Genomic DNA, 21,066 nt, shown 5'->3' with positions numbered 1-21,066 from the left:
ATTTGATAGCACCTGTATACGCTTTTCTGGCTCCCTTGTTCCCAGTGGACGCCTGTCACCATGGACTCACTGGACTGTTTTATCAAGATCCCATGGCTCTCCCCTTACTTTCCCCCCTCTATCTACCAGCTCTCTTTTCTATCTGCTTCTTTATCTTTCCCAGGATGTTTTAGAGCTGTGCCTGTGCATGTGCTGTGGTGTTCATGCTGAAAATGAGGTGAAATCTAAAGAGCATAATGGAATGTGAGCTGGAGACATAATAAGTATTGTTTCATTGAGTGTTTCATCTACACGAGCCAACGCTCTTCCATTTGGTAATATATTTTTGAGAAAAAATGCTCTTCATGGATGAATATGACCCAGCAGACATCATCTGTTAAAACTCTTTACTCTCTTTTTTTATTCTCAGTCCTTCAAACACAAGGATCGCAACTGATAGATTAGACTGTTTCCTAAAAAAAGAAACGTTTGATAACGCAGACACATCAGATAATTTTATCAGAATAATTTTGAAAACATTTGTAATAGTTCTTCTACCACAATATAAAAAAAGAAATTAAAAGTATTGATTAAAAATGTCGTTCTTGAAGTTTGGAAACCCCATCTGTGTTTTTGCTTTTGTCATGTCTGCTTGAGAATGCCTCATTTTCATTGCTAACATGTTTTTGTTGTCATTTGTATTCCACTGATTGCTGACTTAAGCAGTTATGATATTACAATGTTATTCATATAGTGATTTCTTTAATTTTTTTTTTGCAATGATTTTTCCCATTGGCATCATTGATTCTTAGTTCCTCTAGCTGACCTCTCTGTTTTCACTGCCCCAGGCTATGGTGCAGACTGTGAACAATTTGCTACAACCACGAGCCCATGTAGCATGGAGGGAGCTGCCCACGAGCGAGCAGCTACACTCGGCCACACTGCTGCTCGACACCGTGGAGACCGGGGCTTTCATGTTAGCTGACAACCTTCTCAAGACTGACACTGTGCAGGAGACCACTGACAACATCCGTAAGTACTTTTTTTGGTCCCTTCGTCATCCTCAAAACTCAGCTGGATCTTGTAACTGTCAAGGCACCTGCTGAGATGCCCTAACGCAAAGCATTTAACAACCATTTGCATTTGTAAAGGCAGCCAGTGGCTAGACTGTGATGAGACTTGGTCCTGCCTTCGATGTTAGATTGAAGGAGTGCAGTGTATAACTTTTTTTTTTTGAGCAAAAACATTTTGATAGAGTGCTGACATTATCTCAATCAAATGTAACAGATTGAGGGCTTTTTAGATAGTCCCCTTATTTTGATGGGAAGTTTAGATTTTTATTTTTTTTTAATAAAAATGTAAACCAGCTTAGCCTGCCAGATTTTGCAAATTGATGTATTATTCTGGTGATAAACAAAGCTGAAAACACCAATGAACCAGATGCCTTAGATTTTACCATTCTGATGTGAAACTAAGTATTTTTTCAGAAAAACATCTGAGAGATCAGTTCAAATGAATTTCCTGAAAGTAAACTTAGATATGAATATAAACTTAATTGCATCAGGACTGTGAATGACTTGTCTCTCTTCCTGTAATAAATTAAGATAATTGTACAATTGTGTGAATATGAAACATTTTCATAATGAAGCAGAGTTCATATTGGCAGGTAATCAACAAAGCCACTACGAAAATTTTATATAACTATTCATTACTGTAATTCTGTGTGTACTCTCTGTGTTAGTGTATTTATCATATCCCATGTTGAAAGTGGTCCTAAATGTAGCAATATTTTTCCAGTTATGCTTTAAGGGCTTCAGCGTGTACACTACTCAATAAAACTATTTTTGAATTAAGAATTTATATGCATTAAAAGCACAGCAGAAAAAGAACAAAAATGCATTGTCCTGTAATGAGCACCCAAGAGATATCAAAGAAATCCATGTTATCACTTTATTTTCTTTATGGTAAAGAAATACAAAATAAGTGATTTGGATTTAGCTTGATGGGACCATTTTCAAAAGTGTTCATTTTGCACAGCAGCATTTGTGCAGCTAATGGCCAACATTCACAAGCAAGAATGGAAAACAGCCAGGAAGAGAACATTAAAATGTCTCTCAAAATCATATTATTGAGTGACATGGGTAAAAAGAATGAAAGCAATGACACAACTATATAATTTCATAAAATATAAACAACAATAAAACAGTAAACCAAAATCAAACTCGACTATCAACATAGTGAGTAGTTTGTCCCTCACTAAACCTGACACAGTAACGACTGTTAAAATACTGGAGTTGTAGCTCTTTCTTATATGGTTGACATTTGTGAACAAATCACTAAACTGTGCTAAAATATTTTCAATATTTTTGACCCTTAATACTTGACTGGTTTGATGACGCTTGTAAAAGAAAAAGAGAAGATTCTCAAATGAGTAAAACTGGGTTTTTCTTGAGATAAATTTTCAATATTGGTGCAAAACTTCAATACTTTATTCTGTTTGCATTCAAAAACAGAATACATGCAGCCTATTCGCATCACACAGAAGCCGTCAAAAAGAGCTCATGCTGAAGAGGACTTGGTTGATATGTGAGAAGCCTTAAAGGGTCACAGACCCACAGCCGCATAATAAATTTGCTGTGGGTGGGTGGTAGGGGTTTGAGTTTGTTGCAAAACTGCCCTTGGGGCTTGCGAGGGAGGCATGAATTGTTGTTTGCCATAGACAATATTTTTGTTTATTTCTTTTTTCTCTGTGTTTCCCCCTGCCTTTCTAATCGGAATTGACAAAGTAGAACAAAGCTAGTTATTATGGTGCTGTGCACATCACTCCATTCTCTCTTTTGCCTCCTTCTATCTTCACTCCTCATCATTTCTCTATGAATCCCAAATCACTGGGTCATAGAATGAGATACTGGGATCCAAAATCCTGCTTGCTTTTCAGTTCTTTAAATAATAATAATACAGTATGTGATCCATCATTTTCATCTGCACCCATTCAAGTTGCACCGTTATATGCTTGCCTTGTTATCTTCCTATTTATTCACATTCAGTTTCCCATCCCAATATTTCAATTGCATCATCCTAGTGTGTGTGTGTGTGTGTGTGTGTGTGTGTGTGTGTGTGTGTGTGTGTGTGTGTGTGTGTGTGTGTGTGTGTGTGTGTCTTTTTACTTCCACATCCACAAGCAATGCAATCATACTATTTAAGTCACATGACATGATGATAGTAGGACTGGATTTTTGTTTTCTTATTGCAAGCAGAGACAGTCTGCTTTCACAATACTTATTACCATATGATTGAGTAAAAGCTCACTTCTGTCAACTGTTTCCAAAACAGTTCCACCTTTTGTAATTCCATTCTGGCACCTGCAACAACTGTATTGTCCTTGAATACAGCAGATAAGTACGTTTACATCTTCTTCTCCTTTCGGCTTTTCCCTTCAGGGGTCTCCACAGCGAATCACTTGCCTCCATCTAACCCTGTCTTCTGCGTCCTCTTCTCTCACACCAACAACCTTCATATCCTCCTTCACTACATCCATAAACCTCCTCTTTGGTCTTCCTCTAGGCCTCCTGCCTGGCAATTCAAAACTCAGCATCCTGTCTACCAATATATTCACTATCTCTCCTCTGGACAAGTCCAAACCATCTCAGTCTGGCCTCTCTGACTTTATTTCCAAAACCTCTAACATGTGCTGTCCCTCTGATGTACTCATTCCTGATCCTATCCTTCCTGGTCACTCCCAAAGAGAACCTCAGCATCTTCATCTCTGCTACCTCCAGCTCTGTCTCCTGTCTTTTCCTCAGTGACACTGTCTCTAGACCAAACAACATCGCTGGTCTCACCACAGTTTTGTACACCTTTCCTTTCATTTTAGCTGAAACTCTTCTTTCACACATCACACCTGACACTTTTCTCCACCTGTTCCATCCTGCCTGTACACACTTCTTCACCTCTTTCCCACACTCTCCATTGCTCTGGACTGTTGACCGTAAGTACTGAAAATCCTCCACCTTCTTGATCTCTTCTCCCTGTAATCTCAGTCTTCCACTTGGGTCCCTCTCATTCACACACATGTACTCTGTCTTACTGCGGCTAACCTTCATTCCTCTCCTTTCCAGGACAAACCTCCACCTCTCTAGCTTCTCCTCCACCTGTTTTCCTGCTCTCACTACAGATTACAATATCATCTGCAATATCATAGTAGGAGATTCCTGTCTAACCTCGTCTGCCAGCCTGTCCATCACCGTAGCGAAAAATCTTTCCCTCTTCCCAGTGCAGAAATACAGTATTTATTCATAATTTTATTTTTACTAAAGTAGAGGTTTATTATTAATGATATTAATAATAAACCTCTATACCTATACTGAATATGTATAATTTTTTTTCTGTGATATTTATATATGATAAGGAACGACCAAGAAAAAAGTCAATTTTATTGAATTTAGTCCATTTTACAGAGCTATATTCTTTTGGCTATATTCAGCCATACTGGTAATCCTGAAAACACCTGCTAAGATGAGCTTTTCATGCACAAAGGTCAGTCTCATCCTTATGTGTACAGTTGTCTCCATATTTATGAAAATTCTCTAAATTTCTAAATGTCTCCAGAATGGTTGATTTATAGCTTGCATGTTCAACAGTTTGACTGTTGAAATGTTATCCTGGGTGTGGGGAACTGAAATCATACCGCTGCTCACAAATGCTCACTTCTGCCCTTAATCTAGCTTGAACTAATCTTTCCCATAACTTCATTGTATGGCTCATCAGCTTTATTCCTCTGTAGTTGCCGCAACTCTGCACATCTCCCTTGTTCTTAAAAATGGGCACCAGCACACTTCTCCTCCATTCCTCAGGCATCTTCTCACTATCTAAGATCCTGTTGGTCAACCCAGTCAGAAACTCTACCGCCACCTCTCCTAGACACTTCCATACCTCTACAGGTATATCATCAGGACTGAGTGCCTTTCAACTCTTCATTCTCTTCAATGCCCTCCTCACTTCATCCTGACTGATCTTTGCTACTTCCTGGTCCACAACAGTCACCTCTTCTGGTCTTTTTTCTCTCTCATTTTCCTCATCATCAACTCTTCAAAGTACTCTTTCCATCTTCCCACCACACTACTGGGACATGTAAATAGACTTCCATCCCTATCCTTAATCACCCTAACCTGCTGCTTGTCCTTCCCATCTCTGCCTCTCTGTCTTGCCAACCTGTATAGATCAGTCTCTCCCTCCTTACTGTCCAATCCAAGTGGTAAAGCGGGTCGTCCTATGATTTAAGATCGGCGGTTCGATTCCCTCTCCCGCCCCCCCAAAAATACCCGGAGGTGAGCGGGGCGGCAGTGGCTCAGTGGTAAAGCGGGCGGTAGAGCGGGTCGTCCTATGATTTAAGATCGGCGGTTCGATTCCCGCTCCCACCCCCCCAAAAATACCCGGAGGTGAGCTGACAGTGGGAGGTGTCAGCTCATCTCCGGAGCACTGCCGAGGCACCCCTGAGCAAGGTGCCGTCCCCTTTACAAATTGCTCATTTGAGGCGCACCAAGAAGGAGCTGCCTGCCACTCTACCTCCCCTGCATGCCTACAGGCCCCTTTGTGTGTGTGTGTGTGTGTGTGTGTGTGTGATACAGGGGCCTGTACTCACAAATATATATGTATGCATGCGTTTGTAATCAGTAGCTAGAGTGTGCGTTCTTAATTTCCCTTCGGGGATCAAACCAGTATATAAAATTTAAAAAAAATTTTAAAAAAAAAATCTAGCATACAAGTCATCATAAGCCCCTTGTTTGGCCTTTGCTACCTCTACCTTCACCTTACGCTGCATCTCCCTGTACTCCTGTCTACTCTCCTCATTCCTCTCAGTGGCCCACTTCTTCTTAGCTAACCTCTTTCTCTGTATACACTCCTGTATCTCCTCATTCTACCACCAAGTCTCATTATCTACTTTCCTTCCAGATGACACACCAAGTACTTTTCTACCTGTCTCCTTGATCACATTAGCTGTAGTTGTCCAGTCATATGGAAGCCCCTCATTGCCACCCAGAGCCTGTCTTAACTCCTTCCTAAAAGTCATGCAACACTCTTCCTTTTTCAGCTTCCATCATTTCGTTTTCTGCTCTGCCTTTGCCCTCTTCATTTTCCTCACCAGTACAGTCATCCTACACACCACCATCCTATGCTGTTTGGCTACACTCTCCCCTACCACTACTTTGCAGTCACTGATCTCCTTCAGGTTACACCGTCTACACAAGATGTAGTCTACCTGTGTGCTCCTACCTCCACTCTTATAGGTCCCTATGTTCCTGCCTATTCTGGAAGAAAGTATTCACTACAGCCATTTCCATCCTTTTTGCAAAGTCGACCACCATCTGTCCTTCTGCATTCCTCGCCTGGATACCAAACCTGCCCATCACCTCCTCATCACCTCTGTTTCCTGCACCAACATTCCCATTAAAGTCTGCACCAATGACAACTCTCTCACTTCTAGGCATGCTCTGCATCACTTCATACAAGTCCAACCAGAATTGCTCCTCCTCGTCCATCTCACATCCTACCTGTGGAGCATACCCACTAACAAAATTGAACATCACACCTTTGATTTCTAGCTTCAGACTCATCACTCTATCTGATACTCTTTACTTCCAGTACATTCCTAACAATCTAAGAAAACTCCTACTCCTTTCCTCTTACTATCTACACAATAATAGAACAACTTGAACCCTGCTCCTAAACTTCTCACCTTGCTACCTTCCCAGCTGGTCTCCTGGACACATACTATGTGTTCATCATGTCAACCAACTCTCTACCTTTTCCTGTCATAGTTCCAACATTCAACGTCCCTACTCTCAGTCCTATATTCTTGGTGTTCGTCTTCTCTCTCTTCCTATGAACACACTTTCCTCTCCTCCTTCATTGACCAACAGTAGTCCAATTTCTACCGGCAACTTGTGAGTGAACAGCTCTGATGGCGGTCGTTGTTAACCCGGGCCTCGACCCATCCGGTGTGGAAGTCATAGGTTTGATTCGCATGTTTGATACGGTCACATGCATATGTTTGATACGGTTACATAAACATAAGTACAGTTACATAAACATCAAAATTTGGGCTACGCCAGATTTGTGAAGAACTTTTGTGAAGACGCATTTCGCTCCTTTTTTGTATAGTTAATCTTCCCTCTCAGCTAATCCAGTGGGCAGATCCCATGTGATTATCTCTTCCTTTTATTCATAACCGGCCCAAAACCGCCTCTGATCTCTCTTTCTCTTCTTTTTCCTTTCTCACTTTCATCTCTCTCTTGCCATCTCCTGCTTCTCTGCTCTTCTCATTGCCCTTTTTAAGCCCCCTTTTCTTGTCATTTTTGTATTTCAAGTGTTTCAGAGAAGTGTGAGCGACAAGAAAAAATATTTAAATTATACATTTTAAAGAAGACAATGTAGCTATTGTAGGTGATAGTGTGTGTGCGTGTGTGCGTACGTGCGTGTGTGCATGCTTGCGTGTGTGTGTGTGGCACAGTGTTAGGCGGATGAATAAATAATGACATTATTAGAATCAAAACAGTGATTTGAATGGATGGCACTGTGGGAACAGCATGTGTGTGTGATACCGATAAAAAACAAGTATGTTACTTAGCACAAGGATTGTCGTGACATGGATGCTTTAATTAGATTACACTCAGCATGTTTTGATATCCCACTGCCTTTGTGTGTGTGTGTGTGTGTGTGTGTGTGTGTGTGTGTGTGCCTGCGCGCGTGTGTGTGTGTTCGTGCGTGCGTGCGTGCTTGCGTGTGCACAGTCTGCATGTGGATAGCTTGACTGTTTAGTTTTGGCAAGTGAGGAACACTCAACCAGTGTTTTTCTTTCTTTCTGCCAGTATTTGCATATCAATTTCTGTGTTTATGTCTGCCTGCTTCACTCCACTTCCATGTCCCTCTTTTTCAGACCTTCGTATTTCTCTTGCCATGCTGCCCCATCTTTTTTACTCTGTAAGACGACATAATCTTCTCCCAATCATTTGGCACCCCTCTCAGAATATTTTCTTCAATTTCCATCTCTTTCCTATTCTGCTTCTTTGACTATTTTTCAGCTCCCTGACCTCCACAACTTCCTTTTCTTTCACTACTCCAGACCTCCACCACTCTTATTTCTGTCTTATAACATGGTTTGCATTTTATCAAGGAACTGTTTTCACATGAAAGCACAGGCTTATACCAAAGGTATAATAGACGTTAAGTGGAAACTTTATCTCGTACATTACATGACTGTAATCGGAAATGTGTGTTAATGAACCTGAATAGTGAAATTAGATCCAACAGTGCCAGAGGGTAGATTACCTACGTACCTCGATGTGTGGTTGCCTGGAGACATTGTGTGTGTGTGTGTGTGTGTGTGTGTGTGTGTGTGTGTGTGTGTGTGTGTGTGTGTGTGTGTGTGTGTGTGTGTGTGTGTGTGTGTGTGTGTGTGTGTGTGTGTGTGTGTGTTGTCTGATGTGAGTGTGGGTGTGAGAGAGTATATGTATGAGTATATGTATGAGAAACTATATAAGAACACATTGACTATATAAGAACGCATTATTTCCCTTTGATGTATGTTAAAAAAAAGTATTTATAAATTATTTTTATTATATTTTTTATTTCTTATTTTCTCTGCTAATAGGAAAAACAATAGAAAATATGAAGAAAAAAAATAAGCTGCCAAACTGCACTAAATAAGAAAACACTGTTATTGCAAGAGGCTTTTAAAGAACCCTGATGTAACATGCTGTGCTATGATTTAACATGTGTGTGTGTTTGTGTGTGTCAGAGCTGGAAGTGGCCAGGCTGAGCACGGATGGGAACCTGGCAGATCTGACTTTCCCTCAGTCAGAACTACATGGAAACTCCATTCAGCTGTCAGCCAGCACTCTAAAACAGCACGGCAGAAACGGTAGAACAGAAAACTCACATTCCCTCTTCCTCTCACTCTCAGTATGAGGTCTATATCCCCTCTGTTCTTCCTCTCTCTATTCTCAGTTACAGTGATTTTTTTCCCGCCTCTTACACTTTCTCACATCCACTGTCTCTTTAAGCCATTATATGTCTTCCTCCATATTCCCGTATGTCCCCTCACAGGTGAGATCAGGATGGCCTTTGTCCTGTACAGGAACTTGGGATCTTACCTGTCCACAGAGAACGCAAGCGTGAGACTGAGCAGCGAGACAGTCTACCCTAATTATTCTGTTATTGTCAACTCCCCGGTCATCACGGCATCCATTAACAAAGAGAGCAATAAGGTTTATCTATCTGAGCCAGTGGTCTTCACTGTCAAACACCTACAGGTAAGAGTTTATGAGTTCTTTTTTGTAATTAATAAAAAATTGATTGACTATGATATATGAGACAGACATAGACATTAAGTTCTATATTTTATGGCAAGATCTTAATTAGAATATGGGATAAGTAAAATTTATATACATTTATATTCATATACAGTATCCCGAGCTTTATACAATTTGCTATTCAAGTTAATGAGAAGGTGTGTCTAAAGGGGATTCGTTATCATAGTTATATATCATACCCTAGTGCAGTGTTCATTCTAAATGTTTCTCAACAAATCACAGTAACATCATGTCCCAGATCCAACAGCAAAAGAAATAACCCTTTTGTATTTCATGTATGAGCAGCAGATGTCTGTATCAAATGCCATGGTAATGAAACCTCAAACATGTCAACCACAAATGTATACAGAGGATAAGGTTATGAATATGTGCATAGTAAATAAAAAGTAGAAAAATGGCAATACCAATTTACATAATGCTGGAGACCTTTGTCTACCTTGTATTTTTCTTCCCTGCTGTTTCCATATGTTTGTCCCGCCTTGCTAGAATTTTACCAACCCCGCCCCAATCAGTTTTGATGATACTACTGAGTTTCAGCAGACACCTGAAACTGCACAATGCGCTATTCGCCTGTTTATTCTAAAGGTGTTATTGTTGAGAGTGTTGCATAACCAATTTACACTACTATTTTGAAATTACTTCCCTGGGCTCCAATTAATGCACATATATTTGAAGTACAGTAATTAAGTTGAATAGCTTTTATAGTAAAAAAAAAAAAAAAAGAAGACAGGAAGACAGACAGAAAGACACAGATATTCCCTACACGATACTATGTTTGAAAGGAAATTCTCATACTTATGAAAAGGAAAGGTTGAAATGCCTCGTATGGCAAGAATCAATCAATTTTTGCATTTGTATCTGTAATTATTTGCTTATCAAGACTTATTTTGACAACTTGATTTCAACTGACTTTGATTTGTTGCAAATAACATAATATACAGTATAGTTTAACAGAATAACCAACGGTTAAGCATACACTTATGACACAGTTCCAAATTTCATCACAATCTATGAATTGTTGTGATCAATGCAGCACTTGTAGGGTTACACATTCAACCATCAAACGCTGATCCAGTTGGTAACCCAGCTCATTGGCAGCAAAAAGGTCCTCTCTGTCTCACTTGTTCCTTTCACTTTTAACTTTACAGATCCAACACACACAGCTCCATCAGTTTACACAACACAAGCAGGTCCTACAGTCATCTCACAGGACGGACACAGCACTGTTGCTTCTCGCCATCGCTCTGTGTTTATTTGTTGCTGTCGTCTCACATTATGTCCCTTCTGTTTGTTGTTTAGTCGTGTGTACTTGACTTCATCTCTGTGTTTTTTCCTCTCCATCCCTTTCTCAACCAATTCCTCCCACCATTTTTCTCACATTTCTTGGCTCTCCCAACATTCCATGTTTGTGCCTCCCACATCCCTATGACTAAGTATCTTTTCTCTATCTTCCTGCTCTGCAACCTCTCCTCCTTTTTGTCCGTCTCCCTTGGCTTCTCACTCTCACTCGCTCTCTTTATCTGTTCCTTCCTCCTCCTCCTTTGCCTTCAGCATTCGGAAGACAACTTCAATCCCAACTGTTCATTCTGGAGCTACTCCAAGCGCACCATGACAGGATTCTGGTCTACACAGGACTGTCGTTTGCTGACCACCAACCGCACACACACCAGCTGTTCATGCACACACCTCACCAGCTTTGCAGTGCTCATGGCCCACATGGAGGTCAAGGTAGGTGTTTATTCTCTTGGATCCGCCAGGATGGGGATGGGCAAGATTTAAGGGTCAGTTGTTCCTCATTTGATTAGCAGAAGCTGGCAAAGCTGGTCAACAGATTCTCAAACAAGAGAAAAGGAAGGAAGTGAAGCAGAACACAGCATCTGGAAAAGAGATTATAACTCCCCAGACTCGGCAATGCTGAGTAATCATGCTTGGCAGAAGAAATCGCACAACTGTTTGTCAACCTTGATTATGATATTGTGTGTGTCTAAAAATATGCATTTCAAGCATTAGGTCTGTGGTGTTCATGATGACCAAAGCAAATGCCAGATAATGTAAACTCAGACAGAAGACTGCTGGTATTATTTTATTTTCTAATAAGGACTTAAACTGACAACAAAACCTGAATGACTCATTTATTTTGATATCCATGAGCTACTGTGGGTGGTGGATAAAAACCTTTCTCTCCTGCTGTGTGTAGGATAAGTACTTTTTGTTTCCCTCTTTTGTTGCATTGAGATTAAGTTCCCTCCCACAAATCAGCTCTTGTAAATCCAGATGTTGTGTGACATCTCGTCTCCCCGTGGGCCAGAGGATGTGTGTTACCTCTAAAGGGGTCATGGGCAGTGCTATAGCAACAAAGTGCTTTGTGAACACAGTGTGAGGATTTGAGAAGTACATCCATCACAGCAGTGCTAGGGTGAACATTGCTCTGGCCTGCTAGGTTGCAGGACACTGATGGATAGAGCCACAAAACCTGTGCAATGCAGCGTAACACTGTGGCCCTTAATGCTCCACAACACACACACAGAGCCAGACTCACATCAGTCAGGGGAGCAGGGGATGTGCAACTACTCCTCTTATGTGTCACATGTAACAGCAACACAACTCATGTATGATTTTAGCAAACTGAGGCTAAATATGTGGACAAATGGCATTTGCTCCCCACTCAACTTCCTTTCTTTTCCTCCTACAGAAAGCAGATAGCATGCATGACCTGCTCCTAGACGTGATCACATGGGTGGGGATCCTGTTGTCGCTGGTTTGTCTTCTCATCTGCATCTTCACCTTTTGCTTCTTTCGCGGGCTGCAAAGTGATCGCAACACCATCCACAAGAACCTCTGCATCAGCCTTTTCATTGCTGAATCGCTATTCTTGGTTGGGATCAACAGGGCCGATCAGCCGGTAAATATAAAGATTTTTTTTCTGTGTATGTTAAGTTAAAGGTGAAGAAAAAACATTCTCCACATAAGCTACATTTCCAAATGTGGCTTTTTTTCTCTCTGTGTTACCACAGGGTTGTGGTAACTCTCCACTGACCAATAACACTGAGTAAACTGCTATGCTGGCAGAGTAAATTGTGAAATGTTTATTAACATGCTGTTGGTTGTTGAGTACTTTCCGTCACATGAACAAAAAACAGCAGATTTGGTGTGTGCCATGTTCCTGGAATAAATCAAAACCAGAAGTTTCTCTGGGTGGCAATTAAACAAACAATTTCTGTGTTAAAACCAAGTTGTTTTAATTACCTTTTTTTTCAGAAATTGTAAATGAAAAAAGGGTAAAGTGCATTTACTGGCAGTGTTTCTACTATAAATGCCTAGTTTTCCATGAAATCATTAATAAATCAAGCTTTAAAATAGTTCTCAGATTTATCATATCATATTTTACAGCTAATTGAGGAAAGATTACGACCAAAGACAAAACAGGAGACAAAGGAACCTCTTTAACATTGTGCTCCCAGCACATTTAGTTTCTGATTTTTTCTTCTATGGAAGATTAACCTGTGTATAATACATAATGTAATTACCTTGATTCACATGTTTCTACCTGCAGCAGCGGTGATTTACCATGTACACACTGTTTCACAGGCCTGTGTGATGAAGTATTGAAGTTACGTATCAGATTTGTTTTGGATTAGATGTTTATTCTATCCTTAGCCTTTAGTTGCTTTAATTAATAGTTTCCCCCTTAGGCTACATAGCTTCAGTCCATTTCCTCCCTCACCAAGGAATCTTTTTGGTTGTTAGGAAGATATTTTTAGATCAATAAAACCTTTGCTAACAAAGCTAACATGAGGCAGGACATATGGACATGGATTCCATCTGTATTTGGACAATCCTATGTCATTGCTATTAGGAGATTATACCCACTTCTATGTGAGCACATGTTGCTTTACTGTGGAATACCTTTTAATAATTTCAGATTTGTAAGGTTAACAGCCATCCATCCATCCATCTTCATCCGCCCATCCGTAGTCGGGGACAGCAGCTTCAATAGGGAACGTTCCCCAAAGCCAATTTCTGCTGCCTGGGTCTGGTCCATTGTGACCCCCTGTCTTCACAGCCACTCATATAGTAGCGCACCCAACCCCATTGGTCTACTTTGCGGGGTGGGGGAAATCCATGTTGTCTCTTAGGGCTGAGCCCAGCCACACTCCAGACCCGGCCACCAAGAGCTTGCTGACTGGCCCTCCGTCCGGGCCTAGCTTTAGACGTGGGCCTCGGGCTTCCTTCGGGCAGGGTCTCTTGTTTCCCTTTTCTATTCGCCATAGGATCATCTGGATCATTCTTTGTCTGGCCCTTCACCTGAGACCTTTTTGCCTTGGGTGGCCCTACCAGAAGTACAAGACTCCCGACAACATAGCTCAGGATTCTTAGGGCACACAAACTTCTCCACCACGATAAGTTGATGGTTCCACGGAGAGGGGTTAACAGCTTTTTTTCTTTTAAAGTGTCCTATACTTTTTACAGTGTATTGTTCAAATAAATGAAGCAGAAACATAAAAATATTATATGTTCCTTTTTATAGATATGGTGTTTTACAAAACAGAAAGCCATTCAGTCTAGTCTGTTAAATCAGAATGACTGCATGAGTCTGAAATGACATTATGTAACTGTGTGCAACAACAGTCTTCAGAGTAAACTGCATCTAAGCAAAAATCAATTGTGAAGGCATAATCTCTACAGTAACAGCAGTTATTACTGATAGACTAACCTCTCAAGGCAATCTAATATGCATCAGTGATGCTTTCTTTCAATGCAACCCTTTCAGTGACTCAAGTGGACTCAGAAAAGTTGAAATTACACTTGATTGGCAGAAAGATATTGTCCAATGTGTGCTCAATATAACAGTGACTCTATTGTGTTCACTATTGTGTGAGTAAAAAGTCATCTAAGTGAAGGCTTGTTTTGCTTCTGTAATGCAATAGTGATGCAAATGCCAACTCTAGGTCAACATATCTGAATTGTACAGTGCAAAATATTTAGTCACATATTTTGTCAATGCTGTTGTGAACCAATTTTTTTTTTAAATTTATTTAGTGTATAATTGTTGTCAGTTGTAGAGTTGAATCTTTTACCTGAGTTGAATCTTACTTTAGACTGTCTTGTGCAGTATATGTCCTGCATTGTATTTAAGGCGGCAGTGGCTCAGTGGTAGACTAGGTCATCCAATGATTCAAGGATCAGCAGTTCGATTCCCACTCCCACCTAGTCATTTGTTGTTGTGTCCTTGGGCAAGACACTATACCTGCCTTGTCTCCAGTGAGGCACTCACTGGTGTGTGAATGTGTGTGATTGTTCTGGTGGTGGTCAGAGGGGCCATAGGCACCACGCCTCCGTCAGTCTGCTGTAAGGCAGCTGTGGCTACTGTTGTAGCTTACCGTCACAAAGTACGAATGAGGAGTGAGTGTATAATTGATACACTGTAAAGCGACTTTGAGTGTCCAGAAAAGCACAGTATAAATCTAATCCATTATTATTGTCAGTGTTTTTCTCTTGTTGGTTTATTTATCTAGTATTTATTCATGTGCATTTATTTCTGCGAGCAGTGGATATTCACTCTCTGTCTGTCTCCGTCTGTCTAATGCCAACAGTGGTCCTATTCGCTTTTGCCGTCCAGTTATGCAATTTCTATTTTTCACACCTATTAAACCTGATTGTTGGTTTAGTATTGTTCCGTGTAGAATACAATAATCAGGTAGTTGCTGAATTAAAATGTTTTTTATGAATTTGATTATGCTTTCCTCAAAAGTATGTACTGTGGACCAGGATCCCACTGGTCCCCAACACGTGCCATTGGGGAAGAAAAAAATCCAGCTGACCTCATTCTTTGAACACATGCTGTTGCTGAACCTAAACCTGACCTGACCGAGCATATTCGAAGATAACAATACCAGGATTCATTGGGCTGAAATTGTGAAAGAGCAATGATGTCTCATTCTAGGGGAGCATGAGATGTCATTTTCATACACGGACACTACAGAGTCCAGACCTGAACCCCACTGAGAATCTTTGGGATGTGTTGGAGAAGGCTTTGCCCAACGGTCAGATTCCACCATCATCAATGCAAGATCTAGATAAAAAAAATAACACATCACTGGATGAAAATAACAATTGTGATATTCCAGTAGCTTATTGAAACAATGCCACAATGAATGCATGCCGTCTCAATGCTAAAGGCAGTCCAACAAAATATGAGTGTGTGACTTTTCTTTAGTGACGACTTTTTTTTTTGGCCAGGCAGTGTGCATTATTTCCTTTTTATTCATTACCTGATTCTGAACAAAATTTTGTTTTGGAAAATTAACTGATTCTCTCCTCCACATCTGTCTATAAGTCATTCTTGACGTTTTTCTGGATGCTTGTCTTGGTAACATGGCTACCTTCTTAAAGGGCCATGCCAGCTGGAAAGACAGAATGCATTACTGCTAAATTGAAACTTACAAGCTAGAAAAACAAACAAAAAACAAACAGCATAGTGTTATGAGAACGCTGCTACTATGCACATACTACTGAATGAATTTCTGTAAAATGTGGTGGGAGTTTTGGTACAACAGGTCACAAAGCAATCAGAGTCCAATCAGTTTCCCTTTCATGTCCGATTTTTAGGGATGACCATCCACCTTGTTTTTAGCAAGTGTCCAAATGGGTTCTTGCTCTGTTCAGACTGGGCCACATTATTGGCCGACCTGACAGGTTGCCATAGCAACAAAGTCTCAGCGGAGGTGTTATCCAGGCACCTTAATGCGCATTGGCTCTTACATCGCATAGAGTGATGTCACAGACAGTCAAGTCCAATCGGTGTGTAAAGAGCAATTCAAAATAAAATGCATCTGTCGAAATGACATTTTTGAACTACGTCCCGAAAGTGGTATCAATCCGTCTTGTATATATTGTATGTGGTATTTGACTGTTCAGACAGACTTTCTATCTGAATGGGCTAAAAATATGATTTTTGCTGCCAGTCTGAACACAGTTAAATAGTCATGCACATGGAGAATGTGGATTGGAGTTAGGATTAGCATTGTGTTATGAAACATTATCTTTGGCAAGTTTTGGCAGTAATGACTGAAATATCAGGGACCACAGCATCTGCTTTTCCCTCACAGCTCATGCTGTATTATCCATATGGTCAACGGTCCATACACCAATCATGTACATCTTCAACAACACCCAATTAAATGCAAAAGTTTTAATATCTGTAAAAAATTGAAAAATGTATACATCAGGTTCCAAGTTGATATATTCCCCTTTAATTTTTCAGAGCAAAGTGTTGTTGGAAAGAATTGTGTGGGCTACTATCAAGTGTTAAATAGCTACATAGAATAGGATAGAATGGTATAGAATAGAATACAATAGAATAGAATGGAATAGAATAGAATAGAATGTACATAAGGACACAACAAAATTTAAAAGACAGCTCTTGGTGCAAAACTCATGAACAATAAACAAGTATAAAAAACAAAACACAAGTGCAAGAAGCAAGTGTCTTTATGAAGTGTTTATCTTTTGGGTGGAGGAAGTTCTCAGAGCAGTACTCCTAATCTCCTTCATAGTGCTCAAGAAGTATTTGAGTGTAGCCTCAGGCCTTTGCATCCCAAAAGAGAGTTTAGCAAGAAAATATCTTTATAGTAAATGAAGACAGAACAACTTAGGTTTGAGTATTTCATTTTCATATGCGCTGTTGTATATCTGTGTCCCTTTTCCCTAATGCTAATTACTAGTGCATATTTGTGAACTCACTAACATCCTCAGCATCACTAAGCTCACTGTAGGCTAAGCCAATAATTCCAGCAGGAAAACGAAATGACTTTTGCATGAGCAGCCCCTTTTTTTACCTATGTGCTTGCACACTTGCATTTGTTTTTGTGTGTACGCTCCACTGCACCATCATTATAAGTATAAAATCTCCGTGCCCCCGAAACTCTCTCAGACATTAGGTAATTGTCTCTCTGCTAAACCCCTCTGTTATAAACTCAGTCTCCTTGCTCACCCATCCAGTGATTTAGGAGTGACTCTTGAACATTAGCATGAATGTGACAGGCAGAATTATTAAAGATTAAAGATTAAACATACTTTATTGTCCACACAAACGGGGAAATTATCTTTTACACTCCTTGTTGTACATGCATATACTGTACATACAGTATATACGTGTTAGTAGCACAAACACTGTATACAGGCCCCTATAAATACAACACACACTAGGGGCCTGCTGGCATGCAGTTAATGACACATGATTAATAACCACACATGACTGGGGGAGGTGGAGTGATGGGTCGCGACTTTGGGGTGCGCCCCAATGAGCAGCTTGTGGGGGGGATGGTGCCTTGCTCAAGGGCGCCTGGGCAGTGGCTGGGAGGTGAGCTGAAGCCCCCACTGTCAGCTCACACTCCAAAGATGTCCGGTGGGAGCGGGATTCGAACCACCGATGGCTGGGCAATTTCTGGTCCTAAGACATTTACTCTACCACTGCCGCCTCATAGTGCTCTTTCTTTCCTCAACCTATTTTCTTAAACATTCCTCATTTCATCATTCCTTTTGCATAAAAAAGTAATATGATTTTAATGTTTGATATTCTTCTTTCATTTTTTTGATACTCATCTTGGCTGTTTTATTTTCCTTTTTCACATTTAAAGGATTCTCTCTTAGGGTTTTCTAAGTAATTCATAATCTCCCTTTTACATTCCTTTGACCTGTCACTATCCACTGGCTTCTAACAATATGATTTTGAATCCATTCACTCACTACCTGTGTAATCTATGAATGATGGTTGCCAAAAGGTTTAAAATATGTATTTTTTTCATTTTCTCCACATAATCACCACATAAAATAAAATATGTAGTTTTTGAATTATAAAATCAGTATAGAAGTTCATTGAGCGGCATCAAACAGCAATTTGCCTCAATGATTCTGTTTCTGAACAGATGTTGATGCTTGTTTTCCACCTTTACATGTGTCAATTTTTATGTTTGCTTTAGTTCTTTCATACTAATGTCAGGAGTCAGTTTTGAAGTTTCACTTATTTTTATGAATGTTTGCATCAAAGTGTGTCAACCCCACTATGTCCTTTCCTCTCAAATGTCTTTGGAAAGCACTTTGCTACTTCTATTTGAAATAAAGTCAAATCAGCAGAGGCTGCATCCTCAGTGAGACACCCATATTTTCTCATTTATCTTCCTTGATCACTATCCGAATGTAGAACTGGGCTAAAATGTGAAAGAGGCTTGATTTTTCTCCTCTATGTTGAAGTCATTTTGAGTTGTTCCATTCCCTGTAATTGCCATTTTAGTATACAAGGATGATGAGTTCCCTCTATTAGATTTGATTCATCCTCTTCTTCTCCAGTCCATTCCTCATTTCTAGTATCATCAGACCAATATTTAATGCTTCACATTCCTTCTTTATGTGAATATGACTGATTAGTTTCTAATTCTGATGTTTTCCTTTAGTATTTGTGTATTTCTTCATTTTCTAAGTCACAGCTGCCCAATATATTAAATATTACCTGAACATTGTAGTCTCTTGTGTTGTTTTATTTTTTAAATCCACTCCATCTTTTCTTTCCCACAACAGATTGCCTGTGCAGTTTTTGCTGCCTTGCTCCATTTCTTCTTCTTGGCAGCCTTCACCTGGATGTTCCTGGAAGGGGTGCAGCTCTACATCATGCTCGTAGAGGTGTTTGAGAGTGAGCACTCCAGGACTAAGTACTTCTACCTGGCAGGATATGGAGTGCCTGCTGTCATTGTGGCCGTCTCCGCTGCAGTGGACTACAGGAGCTACGGCACTGACCGAGTGTAAGGACAGAGGGGTAGCACGGAGATCATGGTGCAAAGGAAGGATGAATGATTGGCTTAGGGAGATAGAGAGACAGAGATTGCTGAAGTGCCTGCTGTCATTTTGGCTATGTCTGCCACAGTGGCCTCTTCAAGCTGTGAAACTTCAGAAGTGTCAATATAGAAAGAATGAAAGAGGCAAAGAGAAGAGAGGAGTGGGAAATATGGAGACAAGCATGGGAGGATGTACCATAGAGAGTCTGCATGAATATAACAGTGTCAATGTGTGAATATAGAAGAAGAAGGAGCCAGGAAGAAGGGGGCGGGGGATGCACAGTGAAACAGAATAAGGGAGAAATGGAGTGGTAAGAGAGCAAGACTGGAGAGATGAGATAGTCTTTCAAGGTATGCACACAATCACACTGGCTTGTGTGCTAAAAAAATGTCCTCTGGGAAAGTGCAGAGCAGTGAGTGGGATAAGGACACAGCAACAATATGACACGGATGACTTGTCCAACCCAATACAGGATAAATCAAAGAAAATACAGCCATCAGCTTATTAATATTAAGTTACCTATAGGCATAATAAGCCACCTACAAATAGACAAAATCGGACACTTTTGCATGCACCCATCCAGTTCATTCACATCACATTTAACTCATTAGGTGCACAATGCATATTACTTTAAATAATGAGCATATAGTGTACTCTACATCTTACCCTGTATACCATATACTGACTGACCTGTACATAAAAAGAAGCATTCGAGAAGCATCACCCATCATAATTACTGATGTAAATGGCTCTTTATATAAAAAAATATATTATAAATATAATATAATATAATATAATATAATATAACATAGTATAATATCACATAAATAACTGGACCCTATATGATGTCCACATGAGTCACATGTTCAAATGCCCATGTCTCTGCTGCTCTCGGGGATTTTTGGAGTTCAGAACTCTTACCTTTCCTTCAACAAACATCAGCTCTGGGAAATTTGGAGACATGAAAACATAGCTAAATTTAGCAGTTTAATCAATATTTCATTGTGGGGTGATCATTAAAACATGAGAGTCTGGATGCAAAGCTTTGGATGAAAAATTATTCTGCATGCCATTAGTTTAAAGTAGCATACAATAGCTATGCTTAACACAAAATGCAAATGAATATTATAGAGGCGATCAGACAAACCACAGTAAAATTGGTGTGGGTGTAAAAAAAATATTCATCATACTCCTAACTTTAAGTGTTTCTTTTTTTAATGGCTTTATGGCAAATGGGTTTGAAAATACAAAGTGTAGCAAATTTTAATTGCAAAGTGCTGCACAATAAAAGCTGAAAATAAGTAATATGACTCATTTATCTGTCTGTGTTTGAAAATGGCACAGCTTACCTTGTGTGACATAGGACATTGAGACAAAACCTCTGGAAATATCGTCTGCCAACCCTGCCGTGTCACCTTGTCACATAACGCCACCCATTCTCTCCCATATTAGCCAGTGGCACTCACTCTCATTCACCCTCCATAATGAAGGCTGCTATGTCATAGCAAAGAAGCCCTAATGGTGGATACAGTGACACAGGCAGAGACCCATAATGAAGGGCTCTCTAATGTGGTGGAAATTGAAAGATTAATAATTCAAAAGCACCTGGTCATGAATCAGCCGTCCATTTTGCACCAGCAGTTTTTCTCTGGAAATTTTTTCTCCAACCCACTGGGTCTGACCTCAGTGGAGATCACTCTGGGACAGTTGCATGTGTGTGAATGCATGAGTACTGTGTATATATTATGTATGTATATACTGTGTGTATGTTTTTGTGTGTGTCCCTGTTTCCCTTATCCTCACCACAGCCATTACCAGACTCCATAAATAGCCTGGTATTAGGGGCTCACCTATAACTCACTTTTCAAATGAAGGCAGTTGAGTC

At 40.2% G+C, this 21,066-nt stretch overlaps 1 protein-coding gene across 2 annotated transcripts in view; it reads left to right on the top strand.

Annotated features, from left to right (window-relative positions):
* The window catches only part of adgrl3.1 (adhesion G protein-coupled receptor L3.1), a 111,800-nt gene that overhangs the window by 73,974 nt on the left and 16,760 nt on the right, over nucleotides 1-21,066 (top strand). For both annotated transcript variants that reach the window (XM_068321481.1, XM_068321480.1), the window contains 6 exons: nucleotides 828-1,011; nucleotides 8,777-8,899; nucleotides 9,085-9,290; nucleotides 10,902-11,078; nucleotides 12,043-12,252; nucleotides 18,927-19,147. In XM_068321481.1, the coding sequence (XP_068177582.1) occupies nucleotides 828-1,011; nucleotides 8,777-8,899; nucleotides 9,085-9,290; nucleotides 10,902-11,078; nucleotides 12,043-12,252; nucleotides 18,927-19,147 (1,121 nt within the window). The remainder of the gene's footprint in view (nucleotides 1-827; nucleotides 1,012-8,776; nucleotides 8,900-9,084; nucleotides 9,291-10,901; nucleotides 11,079-12,042; nucleotides 12,253-18,926; nucleotides 19,148-21,066) is intronic.

This window comes from Antennarius striatus, chromosome 8 (genome assembly GCF_040054535.1).
Source record: "Antennarius striatus isolate MH-2024 chromosome 8, ASM4005453v1, whole genome shotgun sequence".
Taxonomy (NCBI): domain Eukaryota; kingdom Metazoa; phylum Chordata; class Actinopteri; order Lophiiformes; family Antennariidae; genus Antennarius; species Antennarius striatus.
This window is presented reverse-complemented; position numbering and strand designations above follow the sequence as displayed.